A 23118-nucleotide genomic window follows, 5' to 3' on the forward strand; every position below is an offset into this window, starting at 1 on the left:
AAAAAGGGCCAATCCCGTCACACCGTTAAAGTACAACCCCCCTAGTAGATACTTTCTGACCACTCCCTAACTTGAAATAAATGAAATAAATTATATTTTTCCGAAATACCGAAGAATTATGACACAATTTCCGAGATTCCAAAAAAAAGCCCGTTTCCGTGATTCCGAAATCTCTTACGCCCCACACCCTCAGGTCCCTTGTGGTGTCAAAATCGGGTCAAAATCGGGTCAAACTCAAAAATATATTCACACCCCTTCTCGCAGACCGGGTAGGATTATTTTAGTCTGTGGGGGTAAAATATCGGACTGAAACTCGATGGGTATTGACATTCCCATATTTTTTATGGCTGTGGATTTAAATATTAGATCATTCTTGGTGGGGACAAAAATTGGAGTACAATTTTACATCAGGGACGATATTTTTTTCCAGTGGGAAAGGGTCTTCGAGAAGTATCTTCAGATACAATATGTATCTACAATATGTATCTTCAATATGTATCTACAATATTGTATCTTCAGATACAATAAATGCACATAAACGATGATTTTTAATGCATCATACTCCATCATGTACACTGAGAAAAAATAATGTTATATATACAAATTATTATTCTAGAATTTTAATGTTCACAAAGTTCCAGATCTCGGACATTCAACTTTTCTTTATCGTATTTCCTTTCAGCCATCAATTCCAAACGATACTTCTTTGCATCGCTTAAACTAATTTTCCCTTGTTGAGGTGCAACTTCTCTTGTTGAAATGATCTTCTTCTCAGGATTGACAAAAAAGAAAACAACAATCCGACGTGACGCAGCTTTTGTTTTTGACTCGTTGACAAACTTAGCAATTTTGTGAATATGACAATTTGGGAAGACGAGCAAATAACCTTCCTTTGTAGAGAAATGACCGAGAGGCATGTACCCATCATTTGCAAATTTTTCAACGACATAAGGACGACATTGAGGGACTTGCCAATAAACTTGAGCCCTTTCATCTATATGGAATGCTCTTTTGAAACGAAGATCTCCACCAGTTAAGTCAGCACCACGATCGATAAAGTATATTCCTAAAATTAAATTATAGATAAAATTTAATTTCGCACATGAAAATTTAAAGTTTTAGAGTTTTGTTGACTCAGAGTCTGATCACCTGGTTTTGAAAGTGTCATCTAGAGACAGCTGATGACACCACGAGAAAATATACCTTAAGGGTACTTATTTTGGCGGGAACTAATTTTGACGAGCGGCAAAATTCCTGAAAATTTTTAATTTTGGCGAGAACTTATTTTGGCAATTGATGAGTTTTTTTAATTTTGGCGGGAACTGATTTTGGCTAATGACAGCATAAATCTGTTCTATTTTGCCTTATATGAAGCTTTTTTTGTGAAATCAAGAAGTTATTTAGGCAAAATACCAAAAAAAAAAAATTTCGCGAGAACTTATTTTGGTGAGTGAGCAAAATATTTAATCTTGGCGGGAACTAATTTTGGCGAATTTTGTCTAAGTTCGCCGAATTCGCCAAAATTAGTTCCCGCCAAAACAAGTTCAGTTAAGGTATCTGATTTTGTGTCATTTTGATCCGTTTGAGAGGGTATTATTGACAAATTTTTAAAAGGATTCTACATTCGTTGTTGTCAGATAAATCGGACTAGATTTATTTTTGAAAACTTTTTGCAGCAGGGTATAGTACTGAAACTTGACGTCATCAGAAAATGCCCTAGAAAGGGTTCAGAATTTTTCGAACCGACCCAAATTTCTTTGATTGTTCTGGGACCCATGAGGAATTTTTTTTTTTAATTTCAGTCATATGATATTTTTTAAGGTAGAACCTTAATTTTAATGGACTCAATCTTTGGCTGACTCAACTAAATTGTTGCTACAGTTAACAAAAAAGTGACCCTAAATGCGTCTCAAATTTATAAAGTTCATATTTCGCACCCAAATTTTATCAAAAAGGCACCCTATATCATGTCTATTTTTGTGCATTTCAACTCTTACCAAGGACTCGAGAGGCAGATAACCAAATAATTACCTGTCATGACGATATTTTCATGTGACATTCCTTCAGCATGCCAAACACCTTCATAACTTTGACCAGGTTGTAAAGTATAATCCACAATCTTTATAATCACTTGCAACTTTTGATCGCGGAATTTGACCTCAGGTCTTTCAAAATTAAATGCTTGGGAATCTTTATAAACACCGCCATCATTACCGCCCTTCCAAAATTCCATAATCTTAGCGTAAGACCAAACTTCCTCAAAATATGGCAAGAATACTTCAAACAGTTTCTCTAAATTACCATACAGCTCTGGAAATTTATCTTTGTCAAGGTTGTTGATATACTCTTTAATTGAGCATTTGCCATCTTTGGAAACATGAAATGGTGTTGGAAGCCATTGGAAATTGGAATCTTCGTAAGGTCGTCCCCAGAAATCCTTTTCTGACTCTTCTTTCGACTTCTTTGATGTTGGAGGATGTACATCAGGTAATTTATCTGATTTTGACAGGCCCTCGACGTATTGTTTCTTCGAATTTGATGAGTCACTAGTATCAGGAAAAGCCTTCATCAGTTCTGATACCTCTTTAATATACGAATACAAAGCAGGATGGACCAAGTCTCTAACAACATCATTCGAATTCGGATGAAAATCAATTTCAGTTTCTTCGGCAAGTTTATCAATATTCTTTCTCAATGAATCGCGTAGATCATCAGGGACTTTGGATTTTGAGTAACAAACTCCTTCGGTGATTATTTCATTCATTTGCATGTTCCAGAAATCCTCGTAAAATGGAGATTCGAGAATCTTCACATCTGAACCATATGCCTCAAATAGGAGTGTGACTTCAACGACGTTTTCTTGACCGGCATCTGAGTTAACTTCATAAGTACGAAGATACAATTCTTCCCCCATTAACCATTGTTTGACCTGAAAAAAGACAAATGTGAAAAAAATCATTTTTTAGTAGCCCAATGAGGATTTTTCCCTCATTATTTCTTCAATTGGTAAAAAACCTTTTTTGGTTACCGGAACAGATATGTCTTACAGAAAGGAGCATTAAGAAAACAAACTGTTAAAGTGCGAAGCTAAACCAAAAGAAGTTAATAAATCACTGATAAATCACTTTGAATAAGTTAAGAATAATCAGGCCCAAATTATATTAAGTGTTAGTTGACAAAAGAATCGATGACAAAAATAATAACTAAAATTCCGAACATGCGATGCACTTCAACTAACTTGGAACGACTTTCGACTGACTAATCTAATGTAATGGGAAGCCTGTTTTACGTCAAAATTAAGCCAATTTTCAGTCTCTAGTCTCAGGTTCCTTTTCCAGACGCTTATTATATTACCAAATTCTCCCTCAGTAGTTGCTACTATACCTTGGTTTCACTAATTTTGCCATCATCAGTACCGATTTTGATGATCATTTTTGCATGACACATTTCTTCAGGATCGTATGGAAGCTCGTCACCTTTCTCATTTTCCTCTTCATCTGAGTTTGAGATCCAGAATAAAAAAACAGGAGGTATAGGTAATTGGGCTCAAAGCTATATACATACTTTAAACCCCCTTCGTAACACCGCCACTGTATACGAGGTGTGTCAAAATTACTTTAACTACCTTAATTGAATGAAGATTTTTCAAAATCATGAATTTTTATAACTAAACGTGGTTTCTACGTTCAAATTTATTTTCATTAAAGTAAAATTAGTAACAACATCGAAATAAAAAAACAGAAGACTATTTTTTCACCTGATTCTTCGTTGAACTTTTCCATAACAATAATCTCTTTGATTTCAACACCATCCAATTGTTTAAGTTTTGGGAATTCGATTTTCTCACCAGGAATCAACTGCATACATTCCCATTCGTCAATTTGTGGTAGAAGATCTCCTAAGACGTCTGCAGTTGGAAAACCGACTTCCTCCTGCTCCAAATTGTACTTCCCCATTATTTTTAAGTTTGAAACTTAATTTGAAAAATAAAATATCATTATCGAATATTCATAATAGTCATACTTTTCCTTACTCATAATGGATTTTTTCTTATGCTAGCCTTTTTTGCTTAGAGTCAGAATAATACACTCCTGTATGTCTCACAGCCCCGGTGGAACTTTTTTCCTCAGTGGGGAGAAAAGCTCCTATTGAAATCCCAATGGGGATAGAAATTATATTGTTCCAAGCTTAAAAAACCCAGTGGGGATGGGTTTGGAGTGCAATTTTCAAACATTGAATTTCGAATAGGGATGAAATCAAAGTCAATTTCCCAATGGGACTGAAATTTCAGGTTATTTTCCCACCGGTGACGAAATATTTGCCAATATTTCCAGTGGGGCTTGGGTCCCAGCAGGTCTGTGACACATGGGTGTAATAATGTCTGAATGTAACCCGTTTAAAACTGTGCTTCATCTTCATGTCTGACACAAAAACTTGAAAATGTTGATATTTGATCGTACATGACAAGCAACAAGACTTAATATGGTGAAAGTCGACTTAAAATAAATATAATCTTCCCTCCCTAACTTCAGATGAATTGTGGACCAAACCGTTGTCCGGGCTATTTTTTGACCTTGTCTAAAGATATCTAAGCCCTGAAATTAGACTTAGAAATTAGAGATCATAGGTGCCTCTATACGCATGCAACTCTAAACAGTTCCCAAATCAAGCTTGTAAAACACAAAACATTTCCACAACTTCAATGCTGACTCTTTCTCCATCTAAATCACACCAAAACAAACTCAACCGTATCTGAATTTTATTTCATGTACCATCTTCTAAAGTATTGATTCCCAAAGGAGCTTGATGATTGCTCGTCGAAATGTCTTTGGCCTGCAGAGAAAACTGTCGAAAATAATTATAACGTATACAAGAGCTAACATCCCAGAAGGGTAACACAATCGCATCAGTCATTAAGTAATTGTTAACGTTATTTATCACCCATAAATCTAGTAAACAGTCAAATTTTGTCACTAATCACCTGGTCAAGTGATCATCAGGCGCATGCATCCCAGGCTAATTTTCTTATCTTATTGAAATTGGGCCTTGGGACTTGAGAGCTTGGTTCCTTAGGTGGTTTTTTGCTTTAGATATTAAGGTCCCTTGGGACTAGTTTCTCATTTTTATTGAAATTGGGCCTTGAATAGTTGAAAAATATTGAGTCAATGCTTTGCGCGCATTCGACTATTTGAAGGATATTCAATGGCTGACGAAGTTTAATATTTGTCTTTTTGTTTTTGTTTTTCAGTGACTTCGGGATAAGCTGTTTGACATTATATCAATCGATCCTGTTCATTCGATTTTGTTGTTGTTGCAAGAATGAGGTAAAAATATCTTTCTCTCTGTTACTGTTCAATGGGAACTCGAAATTTGGAGATTTAAAAGTCAGATGAAGATTGCAAAGTTTAAGCGAAAACATTGAATAATAAAAAAAGACTTTATCTTCAAAAGATAATATTGGCCATTAATGATGCCGAATGTATATTTTTTTAATTTCCAGAGTTGGAAATTATTTTTTGAATACACTGGCAATCAAATAAAAAAATTTTCGTATAACTTATAATAAAGAAAATACTCTTCGGGAGCTCTGTTAGGGAAATTGGAATCGGAAAGATTTTCGGAAATCAGTTAAATTTCTAGAAAATATTCCAAGAAATTGGTTTCTTTTCTAAACGGAGGTTTTCTCTATGGCTATTCATAAGTTTTATATATCAACTTGTTGGTAGCACATATACCCCATTTCGACACATTCCCCATTCAGCACGGAAGGAAGTTAGTGTTGTACAGGCACATTGAATTAGCTTACAATCAAATTATAAATGAAAAATGATGTAATATGCAGGACAAAACGATTACACATTCCTATGTGCAGTGTTACTTACAAGATTATCCTTTCAAAAATTCATCATAAAATTTGACAGTATAAAAAAGTTTTTTTGTTGTGTTGATATCCGATTGGAATATAAATACCCGATTAGTTTGGCGCCATTATTGGTTTGATGACATCATCTTAGCACAGATTTAGTTTGTTAGCTAAATAGGATAACCAATGTTATTTTCTTAACGTGATGATTCTCCACTTCTATGGAAGTATGGGGGGGGTTATTAGCCTGATTGCACTCCAAAGTATCAGGGCTAGGGGCTATACTTGTCATCCGGGGGAGGGGGCACTCAAGGTAAGTGAACTACCATACGTGTCTTAAGGTTATATTTTCCGAGCTTCCCAAAGTGCACTTTAACTTAAGGGTCGAAATCAGCAAAGATAAGAAAAATTGCCCTCTAAGGGTGTAAAATTTCGAAAATCTGACCATATTTTGCTTGAAAATGGTAGAATATCTTTAAGAAAATGCACCAAAAAGGTCGAATTTTCGCTCCGATTTGCTCAAATTTTGCAAAATTTTCAAAGGCGTATTTTTGGGCCGCACGTATGGTCGTTTTTGAATCGAGTGCCCCCCCCTCCCGGCGTTGTCATCATACGACAAATAGATAAAATGCAAGCACGGGAGGCTATTATAAAGAACAAAGAACATTTTTGTCCGGATATTTTAAGGGTTGGATTACATACAGGACCAATCTTCTCGCTAAAACTTGTCGGTCGTGTTGTTACAGGCACGATGCAAAGGGTACGGCAGGTACGGCAGCCGCCGTACCAAATTTTCACAAAAACCCCGAAATTTTCCTCGTCGTCGGTAAAATCGCTATAAAATCGCTTTAATTTCTTCATTCGCCGTACCAGATAATAAAAGCTATCGTCGTGTTGTTATATTCTAGTGGCTTAGATTTATTCAAAGGCTCGAAAAGATTGATTGATATGTTTTTCAGACACGTTAGCCCGTTATGATATAAGAATACCTATAAGCGAGATTTGTTCTTTTGTTTGGATCGGATACATGAAGGCGAATTTTCAATCCGCTTCGTAATCCCATTAAAAGCTGTTACTCCTCCTACATATTTTGGCTAATGTAAAAACCAGACATAAATGATATCATTGAGTGAAAACACAGAAACTCAGGAATTTAACCAAGGAATTATATCTCTACTATTATGCAATGTTTTGATTTGGCAGATTAAATTTAACACTCAAAGTTTGAATTTTTGAAATTTTCATTTGCATGTTCTTTGGATGTTTTTGGACATAAAGAGTTTTCTTTAGGTGTGTGGATCTGGCTTGCGGTGGTTCACACACGCCACATCGAAATAAAATAGTCCTCTTTGTACAGTCACTATAACTCAAATATGGCATTATATGAACGATATTTTCGTATCCTGCGGCAATATTAGCCTAATTGCTTCTTTTCAATAGTGGTCGCGAGATCGATACTAGACTATTTAGAATGACGGACTGAATCTAGCCATTTTTTTGTTATATTTTTTTTCAATCTGGCGTGATTGTGAAAACGACGCGGGTCACGATTGACTTCATTTCATCCAAGAGTTTCAAATCTAGTCCCTTTGGGCTTTTAAAATCAAGGGAGCAAGAAAAGACTCGGTAGTGTTAATAGCATACGAACATATCAGTTAAATTGCCTGGAATTAGTCTTAAAAGGTTGGTCATTCGGTGATTAAATCGAAGATTAAGCCCAGTCTTGTATATTCGTGATTGAATTGATATTGTTTAGCTTCAAGACTTAATTACATCATCAACTCATTAAGAGCTATTATGAAAGTGATTTGAATCGGTTTCCAATTCTCCTCAAGACCTCCTACCAAGGGCTTTATATTTGGGAAAACTCTTGCCAATATTCAAAACCGCTGAAAAGAACTACCCTTGGTATCTAATAGCTGTGGCAAAACTGTTTTATCAACCCATAAGGAATCATACATTTTTATTCAAACAAGTTGAATAATGTTTACCACCAGCTGTTTTAAAGTGGCAAGATATTATTAAGTAGACGGGGAAGTGGAGCTAAGTTTCTATTAAAAAAAAATTAGGTCAAGTCGGGTATAAAGGAAACTTGCGGGAAGTTTGGAATATCGTAAAAATTATAACTTATTTTTCCAATTAAGTAAAAGTGAGTCCCATTCCCTCACAAAATTGGTTTTTAAGTTTGACCTAAGACCTATAATGGTATTTTCCGAGTAGACTCCGATTACTTCGCGCCGGCACGTATGTATTCGGAAGGCCGAATGGGTCCGTAAGAGAATCTACTCAGGTTGGCAGGACCGCTTGATCTTTTCTCTCAGATTTTGAGGACGAAAACGGATAAGCGTTTGATCGCAGTGATTGGCTAAAGCAAAAAAGCAAAAAAAAATTCGCACATTAACAAACGTCAATCATAAACATCAACATTAGAACCCAGTCGCTTTCAATTTCCTTTTCAAGAAAAAGGGAACACGAAATGTTCCTAATGTTTTGGCTAAACAACCAGGTCACATTCGGTACATCCCTCTAGAGCAGAACGTAGTGTGCGCATAATGTATGATCTAATCTATTATGAGATTATTCTTAATGGTAAACATCCAGACTGACCCCTACCTAGCTGGAACACAAAGTTTTTTCATCGTTCATGTGACGTTTTATATGGACGTTACATAGACGTCTGTTTTACGTCTTCCCTGCTGGGTTTTGTTATACACCAAATTACTGTACAAGTCATCATTCAGTTTCGTCAATTATTGCGTGTTGGCATCTTGCCCACTCTGTCCACTTTAATCATTCTAGAATCTTAGCAGGAGCCCTATTTTCCATATCGTCTAAAAACAAGCTAAGCTAGGTCTTAAGTAAATCTACTTATAGCGCTGTAAATAGATTTTTTCTATCCCATGATGAGAGATAATGCTGACACTACGATAAAGGGATTTATATTTTCTGTAATCTGACTGCAAAATGTGTGCGTTACCAAGTGTTGACTCATTGACTTCCTTTAAAACGCATTTAAGTTGCTATGAGGATTAATATATAGGTCTGCCCTGACCAATATTTCGGATTTTCATAACTCAACACATTTTTTTTTCGTTTAGTAATTAATATGATTAATGAAAATGTTTTGCTGGCAGCTCAAGAAAGATAATTGTGTGACGCCAAAAGTGGTCATCCAACAATTTCCAAAGTGGTTAACCACATTGTAGTTAGAATCAAATAATAAGGAGCTCCTTAATATAGAAGTTCTCATATTTTCAACCGATAGCTAAAATGAAGCAATGTCTTTTTGAAATCACGTACTTAATTGTCTTATCAGTCATCATCAATCAATTTGATAGCAAATCTTGGCAGCTTTTAGTTTTTTAAGATTATCTTTAAAGAAAGACCATACTAAAATTGGGAAGTTAGAATCAACCAGACTTTAAATCGCATTACTTGTTTGCTCTATGGACTTTAAAAAACCCAATCAAAACACTCACAGAAAGTTTTTAGGCTTTAAACTCCAATAATTGAGAAATTTAAAATAAATGAGAAATGTTTAAATATCCAAACTAAGATTTTAAAGTCAGATTGTCAAAGCTTAAAAAATAGGCCTAAAATCCTAAAAATTAGGAATTATTTTGGAAATTATAAATAAAACATGCCAATGCAATATCAGATTGCTAAAAGATATCACATTTAACGGAAATGATTATATAATAAAAAATGCTTTCGATAAGTATATTCCAATTCAACCATCAGCTTAAAGTCAATTAACTGGTCATTAACTGGTGAGATATGCAATCATAGCCTAGAGTTTAAGCACAGCTCAAGCAGCTCTTTAAAATATAGCTTAGCTTCCCAACGGTGAACAGCTATCTTCTCAGACATTTGTCAAATTTTTGTCATTTTCTTTTATCTCTATAAAAATACATCTAAGATAGCTATCTGCACAATTAAATGCCGAGAGAAACCATTTCGTCACGATTGTTTTAGATAGCTCGATAAAAGACAAATCTATTCACCGCTGGCAGTTTGTTCAATTTGATTAATCACACCCAACTGAATTTTGAGGAAGCTCTCAGTGGGTATTTATTTGTTGATGACTGATTTTATTCAATGCAGTTTAAAATGTTGACTGGAATTCTGACCGTAGGAATGTGTTGTATTGTAACATATACAGTACCGATAAATTTCCATGCAAGTTTTATATTCAAAGGATCTTTTCATAAATTACGTTACGAACATCACTTGCCTCGTTTTGAAATTATTACCATGGTGATAAACTCCCAGCGGATTTTATTAAAACTACTTTCTATTCATAAAAAATCATTTCATGTCTCAAGGGACATAATCACCATGGTAATTGTTTGAATACGAGGCAAGTGATAATGGTGACGTAATTTATGAAAAGGTATATTGCGTAATATTTTGAAAAAGATTTTTTCAAAAATTATGTCACGAGCAACGCTTACCTTGTTTTCAAAATTTTGCTATGATATTGCTATTTTCAGAGGAGTGTGTTAATAGTGGTGGCCTCGATTTTTCTGAATTTCGGTGAACATTTATTCTGGTTGAAAATGAAAGTCGTTCAACGATTTTCGGGTCCATTCTTTTGAGTTCTTCCTCATAGCGAAATCTTACATTGACCCATGATACAGGACAATTGTAAAGAGAAATCAATGATCTATTTATAAACCAGACCCCCTAACATAACGCCAAAGAGGGATATCTTCCCTATCAGTGGCGTGGTGGGAAAATTTCTCTGGGGTGGCCAAGGCAAATATGGCGCCCTTTTTAAAGATTTTTTGTGTGCGAGCGAAGCAAGCCAGAAAATTTTGAGTTTTTGAGGTGATGAGGGTGCCATTTTTCTTTTTTCATTTGTCAATCTTTCGATATGGGCGCCTGAAAAATCCTTGGCCCCCCCTGCCACCACGCCGCTGTTCCCTATGATTTGTTAAAATTCAACTGTTCTCATGAATTTATCTTAATAATGTACAGATCCTCTGATGGAGTGTTTTGACTTGTATATAAAGAGTATACACGAGCTTAATCACTCTCCTCCACAAATTTTACACCCCCTACGCATCAGCATTTTTCTTTGCATACTGTATAAATGGCATTCCATAATTATTGTGGAAACTTTATTACGTATTTCTATTGTAAATCCGATTTCAAGGTACCGTTAATCTGCTTAAACTGCACAGCAGTCAAAAATGATAAAAACCAGCTTATTTTTTTTAATACCAGCCTACCTTATAAGGCACACATCTCACTGTTATTTCGATTTATGCTTTTAAATCTCTGTAGTACTGGTTTTTTAATATCTACAAATAGAATCTTTTGGACTTTGTAAGCTTCTTTTTGTTTCTTTCCACTATCTGTGTTTTTAATTCTATCTTCAACTTTTATAAACCAGGAGTAATATGTCTTGATTTTGGCTGATAACACTGGTAATATTTGCTGATATTTGATGCCTTTTTTCTTTTCAATTCATAAAATGTAAAAATGTAAAATTTTGATTTAAGCTTCATTTACATTACATAGGCAATCTTTTATACGGAAACATTCGAAAATGACCGGAACTTTGACATCAATCTCAAATAAAACACAAAGTTATAAATTCTCAGGTAGTTTCCGGGTGCTTCCATGGAAAAATTACGTCTGTCTGAATTCACGAATCTGAATGTTGCTTTATTGTTTTATTGGTTTTGTTTTCTGCTTTATTACTTATCTCTGGCAGATATACAGGACACAGGATTTGGGCTTTGACCCTGGCATATGTAAGATTGTTGATCTCTCCAAAACCAATCCTAAACTTGATTAGAGAATGTCCAAAAATTTAACCCTGTCCGATATACTTTTTGGTATTCAACTAAATCTCTTAACTTGTATTTAGTTAGTCTGAAAAATAAATGGGATCTTAACTAGCAGTACCACCCGGTTTCCAAATTTGACAACAAAATGACTCACAGGTAATTAGGATGTTATCTCTTCAATATAGCATATACCTTTTCATAGTTTTTCCTAGACAGGTAATTTCGTAATTGATTTTCCAATGACAAACAATCGACTTCATCGTAGAAATTGTCCATTTCATCTAATTAGCTGTTGCAGTGTGCAAAAAGATCTGTTCTGACCTGGTATTCTAATCATCATTTTTGACGTCAATTTTGACCTAACAGAGGAAATTCATGTTTTGACAAAGTTGGAGGAAAATATATTGTAATGTTGGTTAGGCGTTTGGTTTCTTAAACAAATTGAACGTGTGCTTCGATAATTACGGGAAGTTACGTAAATTAGTCAATCTGAGAAACCTAACCTAAAGATTTGCTAGTTAATGTTATATTCATCAGACAGGTGTATTCATCAGACAGGTGTCTGATGTCACATCTCGTTTTTTAACATCTCGGGCAAAAGTCTATGCTGTATATTTCTCAGGTGTTAAAGAATTACGTTCGAGGTGAGTTTCTAGTGTCTGTTTTATCAATTTTAAAACATTTCAGAAATAGGTTGCCTCCGTTTTTAACATCGTTGTTGGTGGCATCAAATGATATCTGAATGGCTATTGACGATAGGTTGGGGAAGGCTTGAATTTAGAGCAGTTTTGAATTTCAAATGTCTCTTATCGGGGAAATCACCAGTACCAGGTGGTCTATCTTGGATGAAGTATAATATCCGAGAATTTGGGAGTTGGTAAAAACGGTATGGGCTTTTCCAGAAAAAAACCGTATACCCGCTGTTGAGGAGGTCCACTGCCCTTTGGCTTTAAATGCTGTACTCGCCTGGAATTTCAGGTTTAAACTCCTCTGGAATTCTGAATTTTAGTAGGATTTAGGAGGTATACGTTTTTTTTCTGGAAAAGCCCATCTTAGTGGTACAGGGCGTAAGAAGGTGGAGGGGTGGAGGGTGTAATAGTTTAGTTGGAGCTCAAGTCGAAGAAAAATACCAAGTAATTTTTACGCCATCCAGGTAATGCTATGTTGTTTAAAAAATCTAGGTTACAAAAAGTACAAATCCTCCATTAAATCATATTTTTCTGGAATAATAGAACACCATTAGACCACATAACATGACAAAGTCGTGACTATTTTTGTGAAACCGTTATGCTTCATTCTTTATCTGCTTTTTATCATCTTTCGAAGAAAAAAATCTTTCAAAATCATCTTTGACTGAATTAGAATAAAATCGGATCACTCAAAAAAAAAAGTAAGTGCTGAGATAACGCGTCGAGGTATGTTGGTTGCTTGACATGTCTCTACTATAAAAAGCATCGTAATCAAATTTCTTTTTTGACTTAAAAGTCAAGAAAACTTAATGTCAGATAGAAAGATAAAGATCTGTAGATAGCATCACTCCAATATTCGAGTAATCGAATAAGATGACGTAAACAATTCTATATCTTATTCTACAATGTATAGCAAATGTGCCCTCCCGGTTATTATCATAATGACTTTATGGCAACTCCTTTGAACTTGGGCACGGTATGGTTTATGATCTTATTCTATAATTTTCTATATTAATTCTTAATGTGCATGGTTTCTGTTATCAAGTCTGATTCTACCGTGAGTATCAATGTGTATGAATATTTTATTGTCTATTCAACGTGTGGATACAAAAGCTATACCATATGTGAAATCATCCATGATCTTGGATGAAGGCACAACAAAGAAATGATGAAAAGATTCATCTCAAAACATGGAGATATGTGCTATCTTCGATTCTTTGAATAGTAATGTGATTGAGAACCTGCGCGATATAAGGTTATATGGTTCGTCTCCACAGGTTGATTTCAGAAAGCTAACCCTAAACTGTGGTGATGGCCATGGTAGTCTGATCCGGTTCTCCATAATGGACATGCTTGTTGCTGCATGTTTTTTTAGTTCTAATTTTAGTTCAGGCTACGAATACTATTATTATATACCTTTGCTAAACTGGCCTACTTTTTTTTTCTTTTAAATCACACTTCCATTCGCACAATTGATCCACAATCTTGGGTCACAGGTCTAATAAATAGATCTACGCCAGATTTCAAAAAAATACACTGCCTGAAAAAAAAGAAAGCACTTATATTCATTCCAAAAGTGGCGCATATCTTAAGGCATCAATTTTTCTTGATTAAAAATGGTCGAAATTCTTTTCTAGCCCTTCGCACTTTGAGCTCAAGGCATGTTTTCACTTCAGGAACTCCTACTCCTTCCCTAATGCCGCAGTAATTTTTGAAATTTAAATGAAACTATTAGTCATTTCGAGCGTAGGTTGTAGCATTTGCTTTTGCCAAATGTAAGAACAATATAATGGATCTCATTCGTGATTGTTTTTTTCGAAATAAACGGTTTTAAAGTATTTTTAGAAGTAACTCTATAATGGATGCATTTCCCAACGGATGGTATTAGCTTGTTAATGTGTCCCTCCAACGCCTCGTGATGATTGAGCAAACTATCTGCAATTTCTCATTTTCCTACGCCCTATCTTAAAAACTACATTTTAGAATTAAGAAAGGGTATTCTATTTAACAGTTAACAGTGGGTAGTAAGCGATTACTTTGTAAGCCCCCCCCCCCGACGTTTTAGTGCCTCATAATTCTTATTTTAGACCCTTGAGAAATTAGCCATAGACTTTTTCTTTTACGCCCTCCACTCATATATTCTTTTTATAAGAATCAGTAAAATCTATGTCCTATGCTAAAACTTGGCTGTTTTTGTATTTTATTTTTAGTCTCAAACTGTTCTTATCATGTTCTTACTTTTAGGGCGACTTTGTTGCATGTGAGGCTTTATATCTGATTTTTAATACTTTGGCCTTCAAGCAATCTCAGGCTCAGCGTTGTTCAAATTTTAGGGGTATTGTTCTTTTAAAAGTGTGTTTATAAAAAGATTGAGTAAACAGTATTATGTATTATTCTTTTTGAATGATGATTTTCAGTGCATGTTTTTTTATAAGAACATCCAAAGTTTTTGAAGCCTTCTGATGTTCTTAAGTTTTTGAGTTTCAGGCCTAAAAATGTTCTTAACATGTTCTTATTTTCACCATTTTGTGAGTATTTCTATTGTCCATTTTCTTCTGAAATTGGGTGTTTTTAGGGTGACCATCGAAGCCTTATATTCTTAGTTTGTTCTTATAAAAAAACGTATAAATATGCATTGTTCCTGCATAATTTGCAGGGATCTCACAGGATTCTGTAGTTGTTGCATAAAAAAATGCGAGAACGGAAAAGAACAAAAGAAACTTTGGCATTCTCTTTTGAATGACCCATAGCTAACGATATGGAATTTGGCTTGGGTGTCAGTAGAACATCTTTTCTGATTTAGAAACAAGCCTTTTCAAACAGCATGCAAGCCCTTTTTTCAATCAATACATATGCATGTATTATGTCGAAACTTCCTTACCTTTTGTGTTTTGCTTTGCAGATCTTTGACTACGATGTAAATGGAAGGTAGTTGAAATTACTTATCTATTTAATTTGAAAAAATGAATTATTATGTTCAATCCCGGGGGAGGGGGGGTACTTAGGCAAAAATAGGTGCTGGGTATGTGCGGAAGGTAAGGGTCGGGTTTTTCACCTTTCAAAGTCTCTCTAAGGGTTACAAAAATCAGGAAATTTCAAAGTAGTCTCTCTAAGGGTGGGAAAAATCACGATTTTTAGAAAAAACTTTTGATTTTGAGTAGACTGGAGTCGTTTGTAATGCGTGTAATACTAATAATAATAATACGGGATTTAGTTTGTATAAACGACTGGAAGAATCCGGTGTTCCAGCCTTATAGATACCCCGGCTAGCTACGCAGAAACTTGCGTAGCGAGAAAACAATTTATCAAGCAACAACAAACTCTCAAAACGAAATCAACTCAAATGAAAAACTTTCAAGACACAAACCACACATATTTTTTTTCTCAAGAATTATTTTGAGCAGGAAAAAATTATAATTGCAATATTGACACTTTTCTTTTGTTTGGAGTTAGTGCACAAAGGTTTCTAGACGACTAAAATTGTTCCATTCATTGCTTTTTGCTTTATTTCTACTATGTATAAATTAGTCGTCTAGCTTGCTAGACTAGATTTTGAGAGAAAAAATTACAAAAAAGTCTCACTAAGGGTAGGAAATTTTTGAAAATCAGGGAAAATTTTTCGAAAAAGTCTCTCTAAGGGTCACTTTTTCACTAAAATTTGGTCTCTCTAAGGGTCGGTTTTCGGAGGTCCCGTCCGCACATACCCCTCATTCACCAACCCTAGTACCCCCCCCCTCCCCCGGGTGTTCAATTTGATAAGCAATGCAAACCATTTGCGGATAAACTCCTTTATTAATCCCAATTAATAAAAAAAGGAATACTCGATAAACAATATAAAAGAATGAGAACAGATAACTGAAATTATTGACAGAATTAGCCAAGCAGGGGCGCCATTATTAATCTCCTTTGGAGCTGGATTTCATTGCTAGGGTAACGCTTAAAATTACGTGTTGTTATGCTAAAAAGAGTACTATTAAGGTGCCTTTAAACTAGATGTATTTTTTCGATTTTAATCTATCAGATTAGATATAAAATGAAATTTAGATATTTATCTTTGATTAAAAGTTTTGTATAGTATAAATCATTTTCTCCTATTTTGTCGTCAATCATACCCTAATGTGTATTATGAATATTAATCTTTCCTATAGACCTATCAAAAATACATTGTGTGACTAGAAATAGACAATATACCATCATGCATTGCGAGCGGTCTAGAGAATTAATGACATAAACATTGACGAAAATTGTTGTTAATAGGGCTTTACGACAATAGCGTTGCTTTCCAACTGCTTTCTCAATTAAAATTATACACACACATAAAAGAACAATCTCAGAGATAAGATATTGTCTTTTGCTTGAAATTGATTAAACATAGTATTAGCAGTAGGCAGCGGAAAGGAATTTTACCTTTTGTTGTTCGTATTTTATATTCAAATTGAAATGTGCCTTCGAACTGATTTTACATAATTTGTTGTTTATTGTCGGTCTTGTTGTTGTTTACGTTATTGCAACTGGCTTGTTTGGGTTTTTTTAAACGATTACATAAAGAAATGCCACGTTTTATTGATACGAGTTTGCTTTATGAATATTTCACTAACTTGCTTGTATTTTTGAATGGCTTAGTGAAGATTGGTTTTTCCTTATGCTTTTACTGTTTCCCTGGTCATTATAATCCAGATGTTTCTTTTATTCTAATACACGAGCAAGAATAAACGACGTAAAGTGTCAGAAATATGATATGATTTAAAGCGTAAGTGTAAAGAATGTGGTAAACTATTTTCAAAATACAAGTTTTCATATTTTGTTAAGTTACATAATTTACGCCATTATGGAAACAAATATTCGAATCGGTAGAAGGTGATCCCTACGCAAATCGAACGTTTTCTTCCATAATGGCGGTTGTTACGTACCTTATCGGGGAAAAAAATTTCAGAGTTTTATTTAGTCGGGGTTTTTTTCGTCTGAGAAAAATTTCGTCACCTAGAGGCATTTTCGTCACTTTCCCCCGACTAAAAATTCAAATTCGTCACTTTCACCCAACTAAATTGTCCAAGTGAAATGGTTTCTTTCACTAGCTCGAAAAAAAAATCTTGTAATTCGACGTTTAAAGCACAAATGTCGGTTATTAAAGGTGTACAAAATTTAGATTTTAATTTTGGTCGGGGTTTAAGAAATTGGGTGAAAGTTTTGGTCGGGGATAAAAAAATCGGGTAAAAGTTTTGGTCGGAAGATAGAATATCGGGGAAAAAATTCGTCGGGGGAAAATTTCGTCACCACCTTAAAATTTTCATCACTCTCCCCCGACATTTTTTTCCCCGATAAGTTAACTAAACAAAACATGAAAAACTTTACAAACAACATCACCAGGAATGTTGTATTAGTTTCAGGATGTGAAATATGCGTGGTAAACGTATTCCAAAAGGAAGTGTAGTAAACCTGAGTAAGAAACTTCCAAAAAATTATCTAAATATTTTTAATAGTGTATGAGGTGTATTTCAATTTGTGTCATTATGGTAGGGCAAATTGTAGTGAAAATTGCAAAAAGTGTAAGGAGTGTGGTGAACATTTTGCACAGTGTGTAAGGAGTGTGGTGCACATTTTACACAGAGTGTAAGGAGTGTGATGAAAATTTTGCATGGAGTCAATAGCTAGACGGTGGTAAACATTTTACTCGAAGTGAATGGAACGTTGTAGACACTTTGCACATAGTGTGAAGGGGTGTAGTAAGTAATTCGCATAAAGTATTTAGGGTACGAAAATTCGTTTGCAAAAAACTCTAGAGTATTTGGAAACAATTTCGAAAAGTTTGTAAGGAGTGTGGTTAACATTTTGCTAAATATTTCAGGAGCATGAGAAACATGTCCTAGACAGTTCATACCCACGAGGACTGCTTCAAAATTATCTTTCTTTTTTCAATAATTTGCACTTTGACACGTAGCGCTGTCCAACATGTTTCCTCTTTAAAGCTTAAATTAGTAACAGAAAAATGACCATTAAATACCCTGTTACGAAGTCAATTAAATCTAACTCGTTTGTATTCAACCAGCTGACCTTTGTTAAACACTTTTTAATGGGTCATTGAAAAAGAACTTTTGGGGTTTTCTTAATTACACTGACTTCGTAATAGAACGGATATGAAACTACTCCCAAAGACAATCATTAATTTTGAAATCTAATTACGTTCGATAATGAGTAGTTCTATTCAACTTTTTGCCAGTCATTACCGTTTAAAGAGGTAGCTTTCCAATATATACATTTCCAATCGGAAACAATTATCATTTTTGTCATTTTTTTCAATCTGTCATTTGTATTTATTGCAAAGTGATTTATGAGGTTTTTTTTCTATAAATTTTAAATGCAACGTGTTGCTTTCTATAGCGTTCTGCTACTACACATCCATTGGAAACGCCTTAAAAGGTTTTATCTGGCACCCAGATGGTGAAATTTCCATCCGACACGCTAAAGCTCTGAAAGTCGGGAAAATTTTCAACATCTGGAAGGTTTAGATTACGGAATTTAGCAAGACCGCGTCAAGGATTTTGCAGCAGGAGATCTGGTAACCCAGCCCTCTTTTTCGGGGATTGGCGGGTCCAACCGAAATATTTTTAGGTTTACACGTAAGGGTAGTTGAACCCGACTGGGGATGCGGCACATCAAAGGCCGACTATTATTCCTCTCCGATGAGAAATTGGCCCGCTCCTTCAGAGCTTTAGCGTGGGCGGCCGCCAATCCGCCATCGGAATATCAGATAATAAAAGGTTATAATATGATCGAAATAAAGAAATAGAAAAACATAAATGATGTTATGAATGTGCCTCAAAAACATGACTCATCGCGTCAAATAACAGTAGTCAAAATATTTATCAAAATACTTTCAATTGCTTCATTTTCATTTTCAAGGGATTTTCATTCAAACCTATTGAATTAGAGAACGTGAAAATAATAAGTTTTACGTAGTACATTATGTAAATATATGCAACACCTAGTGCAATATTGGGCCAGTTGGGCTAGATTTTACTGGATTTTCGGGATCAAATTTAAATTATTAAAAGATTGTCTTTTATAACAGCAATTCAATATTTGCTTTCATTGGCGATCGACAGACCTTAAGAAAAACATATATCTGAATGAAATTATATGATTAATTGAAGTTTGATGTTACTATACAACAGAATATTCAAATATCCTCGTAATTTTAGTTTGGTTAGTTGAGTCAACAAAAGGAAAGATGAATGAAGTACAAAATTTACTTTTCCTGAAGAATTTTACGTTAAAATTTTGCACAAAGCACCGTGATAAAATCTTCTTCAATATTAAAATTATGATATGTATCTATTGGTGTAAGCTTGATTTTTGTTGGCTGTTGTATGCAATGTTCTTTGTGTCCCGATCTAGGTTGACGTATAGACGGTTGACGTTCAATACTCACGAGCTAAACCTTCCCCATGCAAGTTATTGTGTAATCTCTATAAAATTCTGACGTGATGCTTACTCTATGTAAATTTAGCTGCTAAGATTGGATTTGCCAAGAATGTAACTTATGTATGAGTATAATAAAAATGGGCTACAGTACAGAAAAATACGTTTATTGAGTGTTCCTTATAAACGTGTTTCCTATAAAAAACTTGTATTCGCTAGAGCTGAGCCTCACATTATTCCTAATTTGGTCTTAAGATTTGTCTAATTTTCAGCCAGATATTCTTATAAAGTTGTTCTTATAAAAAGAATGAGTGTATCATTTCCTGACCAGCAATTTTAAAATTGTTGTTATCTCCGCAATTTCAAAATGTGATACTTTTCTTATTATTTCTAGATACCACTTTTTCAGCTTCGGAGACATCTGTGGTTCCCAGAAAGAAACATCAGACTAAACTTTTTTTAATGCATTTTTTTGCATTTTTCTATTTAACTCAATATGTTGTTTTTCTAGTCGTATACCTATTGCAACGAAAACTTTCCTCGTTTCCTCAGCTCCCCTTTTTCCGCTTTTTGTTTAAATTATTTTGTTAATTTCAGCCATCTTTCATAATGTCCTACTCAAAAAGCTTGCTATTTCATGGAACTTTGCAAATACAAATATGATTATATTTTCTCATTTACATTTGCAATAAAGTTAAAATTATTATCCTTACTAATCTTTCACGGATGCCTTTAAAGGAAAACATGGTCCCAATTTTCGCAAAGAAAAATACAACAATTGTTCTAGAGAGTTTTTGCAAATCATATATTACCATACTCGTGGAATCTTTTGAAAAACATTTATACCACACACCTGACGCTTGACACTTTTAGCTAATACTCATTCCTTGTTAATACTATACTTTCCAATGAGACTCATTCCAATGTTTTGCAACATATTTACTTCTTGGCACCTTATAGTTTTTAGAAAAGCGTTTTGCACACTCCTAACGCACTCTTTGGAAATTGTTCACTATACTTCTGAAATATTTTGGGAAACTTTTGATTCGGATAAGGTGTACCACACTCTTGATCTTGTTTTGGAAATTATTTACCACAGTCCTGACACTTTTTTGAAGCAGGATTACGAAACACTTGATACTTTCTTGTCACTTTTGGAAACACCATCACGAGATTTTGGAAACGCGAGGTTTTGGAAAATGTTTACCACATCCCTAACTTTGTTGCTTTGGTACTAGGGTTGCGAGCTGACGGGGGGGGGGTGCCGCCCAACTTTCGAACTTTGGACCCTTACCGGGACTAAAAAGGAAGAAAAAAAAGGACAATTTTGGGAATTTTTCGACCCTTAGCGGGACAAATTTGACCAATTTTGACCAAATTCTGATCTTTCAAGGGGTAAAAAGTTGAAATGTTCCAATTTTTCCGACCCTTAGTAGGACTGAAATTTGATTTTCTGATTTTTCCGACCCTTAGAGGGACTTTGGAAGTCCAAAAAAGGTACCCTTAAGGGCGGCACATACTGTACCCTCCATTTGCCTAAGTACCCCCCCCCCGGGCAAAGTACTTAATAACCTTTAAGTGGCCCTTTAAGGGATAATACATAATTTGCAACTATTTCAATTTCTAGCTCATATAGGATTCGAGACTAATGAGGAGATTATCTTAAAGGAAATATGATCTAAAATTGGGCGATTTTGGAATTCCAATGTCATAATCCTCGCAAAAATAAAGTTTTAAAAGTTTAAACAAGGTCACAGTCCATTAATCTGTTTGGCTGAGCAATTCAAAACAAAAATGACAAAAAAGAAAAGAAACACGTTAAGAACTAATATAAACTTTTGTTTCAGTTTTTTATAAATATAAAAAGCGTTTGTCTTTTTAAGTCATCACCCTATTGTTAGTTTACTTAAGGACTGTAATTTTCTTTTTGATATTGTTTATTATTTGTTTTACTTTGACGATAATAATATAGGGTTTTTTTGTTGATTTTTCAATATTAGTTTGGACAGCGATTTTATCTCTTTTATAATCCATTCGCATACAATACGATGTTTTAAGACACAACAACTTCTGACTGATCCTAAATATCGGGAAATTTCCTTTCTACTTATTCGCAAAATTTTATTTAGTTTTACCACATTAAAAACAGAAATGTTGTAACTGAATGGATCAAGTTTTTTGAATTTGGGCAAAACTTGACGTCTTCTTCAGAATTGTTGTGATGTTTGAGGGCCTAAAATTTTAAGATATTATTTTCATTGTGGGGTGTCGATTTTTGTTTGAATGTGTACTTTTTGGTTTTCTGAAACTTTCTTTTTCTGTTGGCTTTCGGAACAGGCACATAACTGTTTTTCCAAAATTTATGCAATCTTATCTAGATGTTTAGGACCTCAGATTGTCACTCCTATTTGTCAATCAAGCATTCTTTTCACCAATAGTCGTTTCAGAAGGTGCTATAAACAAAAGAAAAGGGGTATAGAAAATACTCAAAGATCAGTTTTGGGGGAAGAGCGTCGGAGTCAAAAAATAAAATGATATTTATAGGTATTTCTGTTGTAAATTTTTAACACGCATTACAATGAGAGGTATTTTTCGGCCAATCATCGATTCTACCAATCCGTTGATTCTACTTTTCAAATTTTTACTCTCAGCCTTTCAGCTTCTCAATTCAGCTGTTCAGCTTATATTTATTCCCAATAGCATTAACTCAGGCATCAACTTGAATTAGAACACAGTTATTCAATTTGATAAGTTATAAAGTTAATCTGAGAAACTGAAAAGATGATCTGAGGAGCTGAAAAGATGATCTGAGAAGCTGGAAAGATGATTTGAGAAGCAAAATAATCAATTCTTAATTTTTGAAGAAGAAAAACTTTAATAGTAAAAAGATATCATAAAACTGAGAAGTTGAAATTATAATCTGGAAGCCGAATTCCAAATCTGGGAGGCTGATTTTAGATTTGAGAAGCTAAAATTGTGATTGGCCGTAAAGGTACTGCCATGCATTACCCATTGAGTTTCAAGCCCGAAGGGCTAGAGGTCAATCTCCTTGGTAGGATTTGAAGCCAACAAATCCTACCAAAGTTGCGCGGCCTTGAGCGACCCGCCTAGTTTTTACACAAATGACAGATTGAAACTAAAATTTACCGCTTCATTTTGAAAAATATATCACTCGAAAACAAAGGAAGTGCTAGATTCAATCCGTCATAAAAAATACGGCGCATATTTTAAGGCTTCAATTTTTCTTGCCTGAGAAAGGTTAGAGATTGACCTCTAGCCCTTCGGGCTTGAAACTCAATGGCATTACCCCCAATCCAATCCGCGTGAAACGAAACTGGTTAGATTCCCC

At 34.6% G+C, this 23118-nt stretch overlaps 1 protein-coding gene across 1 annotated transcript; it reads right to left on the reverse strand.

Moving 5' to 3' along the window:
- Positions 1-542: 542 nt before the first annotated feature.
- LOC136815947 (uncharacterized) lies at positions 543-3979 on the reverse strand. The gene is made up of 4 exons (XM_067072375.1): positions 3758-3979; positions 3385-3497; positions 2032-2929; positions 543-1066 (listed from the first exon to the last, which is right to left on the reverse strand). The coding sequence occupies exons 1-4, from the start codon at positions 3954-3956 to the stop codon at positions 621-623; spliced, it is 1656 nt and encodes a 551-aa protein (XP_066928476.1). The 5' UTR covers positions 3957-3979; the 3' UTR covers positions 543-620.
- Between the last annotated feature and the right edge of the window lie 19139 nt (positions 3980-23118).

This window comes from Clytia hemisphaerica, unplaced genomic scaffold (genome assembly GCF_902728285.1).
Source record: "Clytia hemisphaerica strain Z4C2 unplaced genomic scaffold, Clytia hemisphaerica genome assembly, whole genome shotgun sequence".
Classification (NCBI taxonomy): domain Eukaryota; kingdom Metazoa; phylum Cnidaria; class Hydrozoa; order Leptothecata; family Clytiidae; genus Clytia; species Clytia hemisphaerica.

Coding starts and splice junctions, on each gene's coding strand:
- LOC136815947 (XM_067072375.1), bottom strand. CDS start 3,956: ATGGGGAAGTACAATTTGGAGCAGGAGGAAGTCGGTTTTCCAACTGCA. Junction 2,930..3,384: donor GCAAAATTAGTGAAACCAAG/GTATAGTAGCAA, acceptor GTCTTTTTTCAG/GTCAAACAATGGTTAATGGG. Junction 1,067..2,031: donor TGAAAATATCGTCATGACAG/GTAATTATTTGG, acceptor ATTTAATTTTAG/GAATATACTTTATCGATCGT.